Source organism: Balaenoptera physalus (genome assembly GCF_965194825.1).
Source record: "Balaenoptera physalus genome assembly, chromosome: 1".
In the NCBI taxonomy this organism is placed as follows: Eukaryota; Metazoa; Chordata; class Mammalia; order Artiodactyla; family Balaenopteridae; genus Balaenoptera; species Balaenoptera physalus.
The window spans coordinates 40433065-40446095 of NC_138882.1; the positions used below are offsets into that span (position 1 = coordinate 40433065).

The 13031-nt window shown below is 42.1% G+C and overlaps 1 protein-coding gene across 3 annotated transcripts in view; it reads right to left on the reverse strand.

Moving 5' to 3' along the window:
* The window catches only part of KCNH1 (potassium voltage-gated channel subfamily H member 1), a 417868-nt gene that overhangs the window by 371775 nt on the left and 33062 nt on the right, over window positions 1-13031 (reverse strand). For 2 of the 3 annotated variants that reach the window (XM_082464235.1, XM_082464234.1), the window contains exon 3: window positions 4402-4508. In XM_082464235.1, coding sequence (XP_082320361.1) covers window positions 4402-4508 — 107 coding nt within the window. Of the gene's footprint in view, window positions 1-4401; window positions 4509-13031 lie in introns of those variants that run through there. The other variant, XM_082464237.1, reaches the window with a different exon arrangement.

Consider the following 13031-nt stretch of genomic DNA (forward strand, 5'->3'; position numbering starts at 1 on the left):
CACATACCCCTGGGTCACTCATCTGTTTCTTGGTAACTGTCAAGTTCCTTTCACAGTCACTCAGCAAACATGTGCCGAGCGCCTCCTCTGGGCTGGGCTGTGTGCTAGACACTTGCCAGTCAGTGGGCTCCACTGGCAAGTCCCTAGGCTCAGCCTCCTCCCACTTCCCCGGACACCTCTCCTTCTCAGCTGCCTCTTCCCCACCCCTCCCCCAGCAGGCCACAATCATCTTGCCACCGCGGTGATTCCTAACAGGTCTCCCACCTCTGGTCTCCTGTGATGCATTCCATCTCCACTCTCTAAGGGAGTCATCTTTCTGAAATGAAAATCTTATTATTACACACTTAACCCTGCTTAAAACCGCTCAACGCCTCTCACCCCACCCTCTGTCCCCACCACCTCTGCTCTTAAGACAAATTCTAAACTCTTTAACGTGGCTGCGTGATGGGCCCTTCTCAACCTCTCCAGCTACACTGGTGACCCATTCATTTACAGATTTATTTAATTACTCCATGAGTTCAGGTGGAACACCTTCTGGGTCAGGCACTGTGCTGGGTGCAGGGGATCCAGCTGGTTATAGATGCACCCTGTAGGCGTGGAAGTCAGCCTTCACTGCAGCTGCTTTCTGTCCCTGCTACTCAGAGTGTGATTCTTGGACCAGCGGCATTAGTATCACCTGGAGCAGAATCTCGGGCCCTTCTGCAGACCTACTGAATACAAATATATATTTTGTTTGATTTGCAGGTGATGTTATATATCCTGTCAAAGTCTGAGGAGTCCTGCTTTGGGTCTCTTCAAATGTCAGTGCTGCTCTCCCCTATTGCCCTCTCCACATGCCTTTCATCAGCCTGGGATACTCTTTGCCCTTCTCTCTGCCTAACTCCCCGCTATCCTCCAGTTTCTGCATGAATTTCCTGCCTCCTAGAAAGACTTCCTTCCCTGACCTCCTAAGTTAGGGTGAAGGGACACCCCCCATGTGGTGTCACCATCAAAACACTTACAGCTCTATACTATGATGCCGCCCCCGACCCCTGCAAACGCTGTGGGAGCAGAGGCTGGGTCTGTCTTTTTGTAACCACATTCCTAGGAGCAAGCCTAGTGTCTGACAGAGTATAGTCAGACCTCGCTTTATTGCGCTTCACAGACAACACATTTTTTTTCTAACAAGTTGAAGGTCTGTAGCAACCCTGCATTGAGCAAGTCTATTGGCGCCATTTTTCGAACAGCATTTGTTCACTTCATGTCTCTGCGTCACATTTGGTAATGTGAATTGGTAATTCTCACAATATTTCAAACCCTCTACAGCAAAAAGATTACAACTCACTGAAGGCTTATATGATGATTAGCATTTTTTAGCAAAAAATTAATTAATTAATTTTAATTGAGGCATACACATTGGTTTTTTATAGACATAATGCTACTGCACACTTAATAGACAGTTACGTTTACAGTATACCACTATAACAACTTTTACATGCACTGGAAAACCAAAAAATTTGTGGAACCGAACTTACAATATCTCTGAGGTATGCCTGTGGTTGGTCAATAAAAAGCCATTAACAAAAACATAGAATTTGGTGCAACTGTAAAATACCCAGGCTTAAAAAATAACTTAAAGTTTCTAAATTCCTCAGGTGAGGGTGGATTTGGAGGAGTTGGGGACAGTGAACCAGTTCCTAGGAAGAAACCAACACTATCTGCATCCATTTCTGCTTCATGTTTTATGTACAGGCTTAGCCTTGGACGAAACCCCTGCCAGCCCACTGGACATCCTTGTGCAAATTAGAAAGAGAAGTTCCTCCCTCAGCACAGATGCAATTCTAGGCCAGGGTGCACTGAGGACCTAGCAAGCAAACTGGTTTCTGGTTGCCCCCATGCAGGGTATAGCCTGCACCACCGTATGTGGTGGCCCTGCCTTGTGCCCCGACTAAAACCAACCCGGTCTGGAAAGAACAGCCATGGAGCAAGCACTGGAAACCAGGTCCTGGCTCTGCATGACCTCGGGTGAGGAATTTACCTTGTTATACAATGGAGATACGTAACGTCAGCCATGACTACTTCACAGGGCTCCCTCAACATTTTTAAATAAAGTGGCGTCATACCTTCCACAGAGTGTATTTTCTAAAATCAGAGGGTAAGGTAGAAGTTGCATATGACCACAGTTGCTCTTGAGAATGCCTTCACATCACCCATGGAGTAGAGTCCATGCCCAGGCTGACATGCCACTCTGGAGACTGGCATGCGTCTCTCTCAATAAGCCTGCCACAACCTCCAGGGAGGGAAGAGATGCCAATTCTTTGATAAAAAACATCAGTTGAACTGACTGGCTTCCATGCCTAGGCCATGTCTACCTAATGTACAGAACCGGAAGTACCAGAATCACCCGCAGTGCGATGAGGTACTCACAATACGAGGCCTTCAGCCCCCGAGGCAGCTGAGGGAACAGCAGATCCCCCCCTGCCATCTCATACTCACTCTGGGGTACATGCCCACTGAAGAGAATAGCAAGTAGAATCACTAATTCAGTTTTAATTATGTTTCCCTCTCTCTCCCTTTTATGCTCAACATGTATAGTTGACTTTGAGCAAGTTAAATGCATAGTCTAATGAAGCTTGAAAACTCTGAAGCAAAATATAAACGCAAGGCATTATCTTTGCGATACGCCTACCTGATTAGTATTCTGTGACGTGGGGAAATCCACACTGTTCAGGACACAAAGCTACCAGTGTGGGAAACCTTTAACTCACTCTCTTAGCTCTGGGCACACGGCAGAGCCCCTCCTCCCATGAGAAGGCACTGCTGGCGTGCTCCTGGGAACAGCTGTTGCTTTGAGTTGTGTCCCCCGCAGAGGAAGGGCTGGCACAGAGCCAGTCACAGTCTTTCACCTCATTCCTCTCAGGCCTATTTGGCAAAATGTCTCAGGGTAGGAACTAGGGTAGGTCTCGAGGTAGGAACTAGACCTACTAGCTGAGGAGGTGAAATGGAGCAAGGCAGCAACTCTAGTGTGAAAGCGCAGGACCAACCCTCTCAGAGTTGCTGATGCCCAAAGCTAATCTCTCAGCTCAGCGTCTGCACTGGCCACCAAGCAAAGAGTCCTCTCAGTTGCCTGCACCAACACTCCAGACTGAAAAAAAGTCCCAGCTGCTTCCAGATAAAAGCCACATGTGCCCACTGCTTTCCAGAGCAAAACATATCATCCTGAACACCACCAAAATAAACACTTATCCTAACGCGTCACCTGGGCCACTCTGGAAATGTTCTAGTGAACCAATGACCTACTTAGTTCAATCCTACATATAAAGAACAGGATTCCTTACAACCAAATAGTGTTTTTAAAAACAAAGCACTCGGGCTTCCCTGGTGGCACAGTGGATAAGAATCTGCCTGCCAATGCAAGGGACATGGGTTCGATCCCTGGTTCGGGAAGATCCCACATGCCGTGGAGCAATTAAGTCCGTGCGCCACAACTACTGAGCCTGCGCTCTAGAGCCCACAAGCCACAACTACTGAAGCCCGCGTGCCTAGAGCCCGTGCTCTGCAACAAGAGAAGCCACTGCAATGAGAAGCCCGCTCACCGCAACAAAGAATAGCCCCCACTCGATGCAACTAGAGAAAGCCCGCGCACAGCAACGAAGACCCAACACAGACAGAAGTAGATAAATAAATAAAAATTAAATTAAAATAAAAAAACAAAGCACTCTTCAACACCTCTGCAGCCCTGCTATGGCTGTGTTTCCATACAGCCCACTTTCCGTACTTCCAATACAATTAATCTCCATTCAACAGGAAACTGCTAAGAGAAAGCAGGTTCTACACTTGTGTATAACTATTGACCTAGATTCTTCATTAATATACTTGTGGAAGTTATTATACACAAAACAAATACAAATTAACAATATATTTTGACTAACAGTGATTACAGTATTAATTTGATTAATACTGTCTCTGACAGAAAACTGGGGTCACCAGGGAAACAAAATTTTATTTAGAAACTCTTAACTGGGCATCTACCGGTGTTACCCACTGTGCTAAGTGCTAAAGGGAGATAGATACAAAGGTGAACTGGGCAGAGATTCTAACCCACCTCCTCCCTCCCCACCTAAGAAGCCTTAAAGTCTACAAGTGCCTTAGGCCAACAACTCAACATAAGGAAACCAATAGGAAAAACACTAACTCTGGGCAGAAAAGAGATCTAGAAGTCTTAATTGGTTAGTGACAAGTACAAATGTTCCTGTGCAGAACAGTAACTCATCAATCCATACCATTTACCCCAACATACACACTGGCTTCAACATTTAGCTGATGGGAGAAAAGAAAACCTAAGACAGCAACAGAGAAAGAGGAGATATTTCACTCTTCGAAGCACATCAAGGTATGGTTCAGAATGGTCTGAATACTCACTGTTCTTCTTGTACATCAAAATTTCAAAGGAATTCATCTCATAGTTCTCAAATGTTTGCCGCACCTTTTCAATGGTGTCTTTATCAGTCAGCTCCCCGTACATAAAACTGCAAAGCAACCAAACAGTCCAAGTTAGATGAACAAGTATTTATTATTCTACAAGCATCTGCTACATACCTGCTCTATACCCAGCACTGTGCTATGCACTGTGGAACACACGCACACACACACACAATGAAGACATTTGTTCAATCAAAAACAATTTATTGATTGAGCTGGAATCAAGACTCCATCCCTGTCCCCCCAAAACTGACAGTCTAATGAGACACACTAGAAAACAGTAGATTAGAGAACAGTATGACCAACACATAAGGAATTACAGCACGAAGAATAGGCACAGAGCCCTGTCTGAGCAGTCAGAAAAGGCTTCCCAGAGGCAAGTACAAAAGAGATCTAAAGAGCAGGTGGAAATCTGCTGAGAAAAGGAGGGAAAGGAACATTCTAGGTAAAAGATAAGCATGTGCAAAGGCACAGAGGTGAGAGGAAGGTTAATTCTGGAACCTGAATACGGTTCAGTTCAGTATGTCTGGAATGTAGACAGTAAGGGGAAAATTAGCAACAGGTAATATGGAGAGGTAAGCAGGGGCCAAATCATGGAGGAGACCATGGTATTACAGGTCAGGTGAAGTCATTTAAACTTTATCCCGAAAGCAACGCAGGGAGGGCCACTGGAGGGTTTCAGGCAAAAGAGTTACATAATGAGATCTGCATTTTAGAAATACAACTCTGAGAGACGTCCTGAGAAGGATGGCAGAATAAATTTGGACCACAGATTTTTCCTCTTCTAATTCCTAACAAATTAAACAAAAGAATAGGAAAAAAACCACAAAAGGTCACCAACCAAACAAGAGAAAGGGCGCAATTTGATGCTCTAAACATCAAGACATACTGTAGCTAAGGAAGGAAAAGAAGATTCAGCAAACAGAAGACTCAGCCACTGTCTGTGCAGCTCTTTTTCCTACCCCACCACTAAGAAAGAAAAAAGAGCTCTGGGTTGAATAAATCAAGATGACAAAATTCTACAAATTCTTTCTAATACATCTCCACACTCCTCACATTTGGAGAAAAGTAAACTAACAGGGTAAATAAGCAGCCTGAAAAAAAAAATTAGAGAAAACCTCTGGATAGCAGAAGCTTCTGCCTACTAACACTGGTTCTCAGCAGAGGCAGGAAAACTGCCAGGACGGTCCATTTTCTTGGGTCCACACACTGAATATGGTCTGAAGACCGAGGTTTTTCCCTCTAGGAATGGGATAGCATTCCCAACAACTAGGCTGAGCGACACTAACAAAACGTGAGAGGAGAGAAGCCATCCTTCAATGGGGCTGGAAAAGCCAGTCCTCCAACAAAGGCTGCCCATGGACCCCCCAAGCATGTCCCCCGCCCTCCCCAGGCCTTCAGACGACACCAACAAGGAAGGACAGCCATGCTTAGCCCTCAAGGCTTATGTAATGTGTAGAAGCAGTGGCGTGGGTTCCCAAACAATACACAACCCATCTTCTAAAACTGTGCATACCTAACTGTGCAATTTAGCTTTTTCTTGATGACTTGAATCATAGAATCACAGAATTTCAGAACTAACAAGAACCTCAGAAGTTATCAAGCACAATTCCTGAACCACCAAATCAAGCGCCATGCTCAGCTTGATACTGGAACAGGCGTGGGCTTACTGTGAGCTTCCAATTTCCAGCACCCTGCAAGAAAAGTGCCCTAGCTATTGACTTTATGAATTCTGTGTCACTTTTGTTATCACGTCCCTTCCCAGCCCACTGAGAGATGCTATTATCTGTGGTTCCCTGTGTGCCCATCTCATGTAGTACTCTGCTTTGGGGCTGTGTTCTTCATCTATAAACCAGGAAAACAGATAACCGAGCTTGGTGAATTACCTTTAAAAAGAAGGATAGATCAAGACTAAATTAGCCGTGCCTGAGAACAAGAGGATTTCTTTCTCCTAGGAGGTAAAAACTTAAGCTCTATAACCATTTTACTTAGCCGGTTTTGCTCTAAGGCCTTTTTAGCTTCCGCCCACTTTCCCTTTCTGAATGGATTTGCTAGATAAGTGACCTCAACTTATGTGATGGTGTATAGGCTGGCAATTTCCTTCACAAGGTAAAACCAATCCCTGCAAAGTGGAGTCTTCAAATAAATGAAGTGCCATAATTATGCCCAGCTTTCCTTACTCTTATGTACTTTTTCAAGTTGTAGTTTTTAGTGGTAGGTGTAAATTTCCTTTGTCTGGACATTAGATTTCAGATGCCTGCAATGCAAGAAATAAGCCAAAAGGCTCCTGAGCAATCAGGGATGTGGCTAACACAAAGGCATGTTTACTTTCCTTCTAGAGAAGGGACACCTTCAGGGAATTAAATAAGTTTCTTAGAGTTGTGTGTAAAAGAAAGTTGGCTAGGAGATTAACCAAGATGGCGGAGTAGAAGGACGTGCTCTCACTCCCTCTTGCGAGAGCACCAGAATCAAAACTGGCTGCTGGACAATCATTGACAGGAAGACCCTGGACTTCACCAAGGAGGATACCCCACGTCCAAGGACAGAGGAGAAGCCACAGTGAGACGGTAGGAGGGGCGCAATCAGAGTAAAATCAAATCCCATAACTGCTGGGTGGGTGACTCACAGACTGGCGAACACTTATACCACAGAAGTCCACCCACTGGAGTGAAGGTTCTGAGCCCCACGTCAGGCTTCCCAACCTGGGGGTCCGGCTACGGGAGGAGGAATTCCTAGAGAATCAGGCCTTGAAGCCTACTGGGAATTGATTGCAGGACTTTGACAGGACTGGGGGAAACAGAGACCCCACTCTTGGAGGGCACACACAAAGTAATGTGTGCATCGGGACCCAGGGGAAGGAGCAGTGACCCTGGGGGAGACTGAACCAGACCTACCTGCTGGTGTTGGGGGGTCTCCTGCAGAGGCGAGTGGTGGCTCTGTTTCACCGTGGGGATAAGGACACTGGCAGCCGAGGTTCTGGGAAGTTCTCCTTGGCGTGAGCCCTCCCAGAGTCTGCCATTAACCCCACCAAAGAGCACGGGTAGGCTCCAGTGTTGGGTTGCCTCAGGCAAAACAACCAACAGGGAGGGAACCCAGCCCCACCCATCAACAGTCAAGTGGATTAAGGTTTTACTGAGCTCTGACCGCCACAGCAACAGGGAGGGAACCCAGCCCCACCCATCAACAATCAAGTGGATTAAGGTTTTACTGAGCTCTGACCGCCACAGCAACAGTCAGATCTACCCACCACCAGAGCCTCCCATCAAGCCTCTTAGATAGCCTCAACCACCAGAGGGCAGACAACAGAAGCAAGAAAAACTATAATCCTGCAGCCTGTGGACCAAAAACCACAGTTACAGAAAGATAGAGAAGATGAAAAGGCAGAGGGCTATTTACCAGACGAAGGAACAAGAAAAAACCCCAGAAAAACAACTAAATGAAGTGGAGATAGGCAACCTTCCAGAGAAAGAATTCAGAATAATGATAGTGAAGATGATCCAGGACCTCGGAATAAGAATGGAGGCAAAGATTGAGAAGATGCAAGAAATGATTAACAAAGACCTAGAAGAATTAAAGAACAAACAAACAGAGACGACCAATACAATAACTGAAATGAAAACTACACTAGAAGGAATCAATAGCAGAATAACTGAGGCAGAAGAACGGATAAGTGACCTGGAAGACAGAATGGTGGAATTCACTGCTGCGGAACAGACTAAAGAAAAAAGAATGAAAAGAAATGAAGACAGCCTAAGAGACCTCTGGGACAACATTAAACGCAACAACATTCGCATTATAGGGGTCCCAGAAGGAGAAGAGAGAGAGAAAGGACCAGAGAAAATATTTGAAGAGATTATAGTCGAAAACTTCCCTAACATGGGAAAGGAAATAGCCACCCAAGTCCAGGAAGCGCAGAGAGTCCCATACAGGATAAACCCAAGGAGAAACACGCCGAGACACATAGTAATCAAAGTGGCAAAAATTAAAGACAAAGAAAAATTATTGAAAGCAGCAAGGGAAAAACGACAAATAACATACAAGGGAACTCCCATAAGGTTAACAGCTGATTTCTCAGCAGAAACTCTGCAAGCCAGAAGGGAATGGCATGATATACTTAAAGTGATGAAAGGGAAGAACCTACAACCAAGATTACTATACCCGGCAAGGATCTCATTTAGATTTGATGGAGAAATCAAAAGCTTTACAGACAAGCAAAAGCTAAGAGAATTCAGCACCACCAAACCAGCTCTACAACAAATACTAAAGGAACTTCTCTAAGTGGGAAACACAAGAGAAGAAAAGGACCTACAAAAACAAACCCAAAACAATTAAGAAAATGGTCATAGGAACATACATATCGATAATTACCTTAAACGTGAATGGATTAAACGCCCCAACCAAAAGACATAGACTGGCTGAATGGATACAAAAACAAGACCCATATATATGCTGTCTACAAGAGACCCACTTTAGACCTAGGGACACATACAGACTGAAAGTGAGGGGATGGAAAAAGGTATTCCATGCAAATGGAAATCAAAAGAAAGCTGGAGTAGCTATACTCATATCAGATAAAATAGACTTTAAAATAAAGAATGTTACAAGAGACAAGGAAGGACACTACATAATGATCCAGGGATCAATCCAAGAAGAAGATATAACAATTATAAATATATATGCACCCAACATAGGAGCACCTCAATACATAAGGCAACTGCTAACAGCTATAAAAGAGGAAATCGACAGTAACACAATAATAGTGGGGGACTTTAACACTTCACTTACACCAATGGACAGATCATCCAAAATGAAAATAAATAAGGAAACAGAAGCTTTAAATGACACAATAGACCAGATAGATTTAATTGATATATATAGGACATTCCATCCAAAAACAGCAGATTACACGTTCTTCTCAAGTGCGCACGGAACATTCTCCAGGATAGATCACATCTTGGGTCACAAATCAAGCCTCAGTAAATTTAAGAAAATTGAAATCATACCAAGCATCTTTTCTGACCACAACGCTATGAGATTAGAAATGAATTACAGGGAAAAAAACGTAAAAAAGACAAACACATGGAGGCTAAACAATACGTTACTAAATAACCAAGAGATCACTGAAGAAATCAAAGAGGAAATCAAAAAATACCTAGAGACAAATGACAATGAAAACACGACGACCCAAAACCTATGGGATGCAGCAAAAGCGGTTCTAAGAGGGAAGTTCATAGCTATACAAGCCTACCTAAAGAAACAAGAAAAATCTCAAGTAAACAATCTAACCTTACACCTAAAGAAACTAGAGAAAGAAGAACAAACAAAACCCAAAGTTAGCAGAAGGAAAGAAATCATAAAGATCAGAGCAGAAATAAATGAAATAGAAACAAAGAAAACAATAGCAAAGATCAATAAAACTAAAAGTTGGTTCTTTGAGAAGATAAACAAAATTGATAAGCCATTAGCCAGACTCATCAAGAAAAAGAGGGAGAGGACTCAAATCAATAAAATCAGAAATGAAAAAGGAGAAGTTACAACAGACACCGCAGAAATACAGAACATCGTAAGAGACTACTATAAGCAACTTTATGCCAATAAAATGGACAACCTGGAAGAAATGGACAAATTCTTAGAAAGGTATAACCTTCCAAGACTGAATCAGGAGGAAACAGAAAATATGAACAGACCAATCACAAGTAATGAAATTGAAACTGTGATTAAAAATCTTCCAACAAACAAAAGTCCAGGACCAGATGGCTTCACAGGTGAATTCTATCAAACATTTAGAGAAGAGCTAACACCCATCCTTCTCAAACTCTTCCAAAAAATTGCAGAGGAAGGAACACTCCCAAACTCATTCTATGAAGCCACCATCACCCTGATACCAAAACCAGACAAAGACACTACAAAAAAGAAAATTACAGACCAATATCACTGATGAATATAGATGCAAAAATCCTCAACAAAATACTAGCAAACAGAATCCAACAACACATTAAAAGGATCATACACCACGACCAAGTGGGATTTATCCCAGGGATGCAAGGATTCTTCAATATACGCAAATCAATCAATGTGATACACCATATTAACAAATTGAAGAATAAAAACCATATGATCATCTCAATAGATGCAGAAAAAGCTTTTGACAAAATTCAACACCCATTCCTGATAAAAACTCTCCAGAAAGTGGGCATAGAGGGAACCTACCTCAACATAATAAAGGCCATATATGACAAACCCACAGCAAACATCATTCTCAATGGTGAAAAACTGAAAGCATTTCCTCTAAGATCAGGAACGAGACAAGGATGTCCACTCTCACCACTATTATTCAACATAGTTCTGGAAGTCCTAGCCACGGCAATCAGAGAAGAAAAAGAAATAAAAGGAATACAAATTGGAAAAGAGGAAGTAAAACTGTCACTGTTTGCGGATGACATGATACTATACATAGAGAATCCTAAAACTGCCACCAGAAAACTGCTAGAGCTAATTAATGAATATGGTAAAGTTGCAGGATACAAAATTAATGCACAGAAATCTCTTGCATTCCTATACACTAATGATGAAAAATCTGAAAGAGAAATTATGGAAACACTCCCATTTACCATTGCAACAAAAAGAATAAAATACCTAGGAATAAACCTACCTAGGGAGACAAAAGACCTGTATGCAGAAAACTATAAGACACTGATGAAAGAAATTAAAGAAGATACCAACAGATGGAGAGATATACCATGTTATTGGATTGGAAGAATCAACATTGTGAAAATGAGTATACTACCCAAAGCAATCTACAGATTCAATGCAATCCCTATCAAATTACCAATGGCATTTTTTACGGAGCTAGAACAAATCATCTTAAAATTTGTATGGAGACACAAAAGACCCCGAATAGCCAAAGCAGTCTTGAGGCAAAAAAATGGAGCTGGAGGAATCAGACTCCCTGACTTCAGACTATACTACAAAGCTACAGTAATCAAGACAATATGGTACTGGCACAAAAACAGAAACATAGATCAATGGAACAAGATAGAAAGCCCAGAGATTAACCCACGCACCTATGGTCAACTAATCTATGACAAAGGAGGCAAAGATATACAATGGAGAAAAGACAGTCTCTTCAATAAGTGGTGCTGGGAAAACTGGACAGCTACATGTAAAAGAATGAAATTAGAATACTCCCTAACACCATACAAAAAAATAAACTCAAAATGGATTAGAGACCTAAATATAAGACTGGACACTATAAAACTCTTAGAGGAAAACATAGGAAGAACACTCTTTGACATAAATCACAGCAAGATCTTTTTTGATCCACCTCCTAGAGTAATGGAAATAAAAACAAAAATAAACAAGTGGGACCTAATGAAACTTCAAAGCTTTTGCACAGCAAAGGAAACCATAAACAAGACGAAAAGACAACCCTCAGAATGGGAGAAAATATTTGCAAACGAATCAACGGACAAAGGATTAATCTCCAAAATATATAAACAGCTCATTCAGCTCAATATCAAAGAAACAAACACCCCAATCCAAAAATGGGCAGAAGACCTAAATAGACATTTCTCCAAAGAAGACATACAGACGGCCACGAAGCACATGAAAAGATGCTCAACATCACTAATTATTAGAGAAATGCAAATCAAAACTACAATGAGGTATCACCTCACTCCTGTTAGAATGGGCATCATCAGAAAATCTACAAACAACAAATGCTGGAGAGGGTGTGGAGAAAAGGGAACCCTCTTGCACTGTTGGTGGGAATGTAAATTGATACAGCCACTATGGAGAACAATATGGAGGTTCCTTAAAAAACTAAAAATAGAATTACCATATGACCCAGCAATCCCACTACTGGGCATATACCCAGAGAAAACCGTAATTCAAAAAGACACATGCACCCGAATGTTCATTGCAGCACTATTTACAATAGCCAGGTCATGGAAGCAACCTAAATGCCCATCAACAGACGAATGGATAAAGAAGTTGTGGTACATATATACAATGGAATATTACTCAGCCATAAAAAGGAACGAAATTGAGTCATTTGTTGAGACGTGGATGGATCTAGAGACTGTCATACAGAGTGAAGTAAGTCAGAAAGAGAAAAACAAATATCGTATATTAATGCATGTATGTGGAACCTAGAAAAATGGTACAGATGAGCCAGTTTGCAGGGCAGAAGTTGAGACACAGATGTAGAGAATGGACATATGGACACCAAGGGGGGAAAACTGCAGTGAGGTGGGGATGGTGGTGTGCTGAATTGGGCGATTGGGATTGACATGTATACGCTGATGTGTATAAAATTGATGCCTAATAAGAACCTGCAGTATAAAAAAACAAACAAAACAATTAATACTAAACTTTCATTGGGTTATTTGTATGGAAATATGTTAATATAAATGTTTCAGACATTACATGAAATTTCTAAAAATCTTATATTTGTATTTGTATGGAAATATGTATGGAAATATGTTAATATAAATGTTTCAGACGTTACATGAAATTTCTAAAAATCTTATATTTGTATTTGTATGGAAATATGTATGGAAATATGTTAA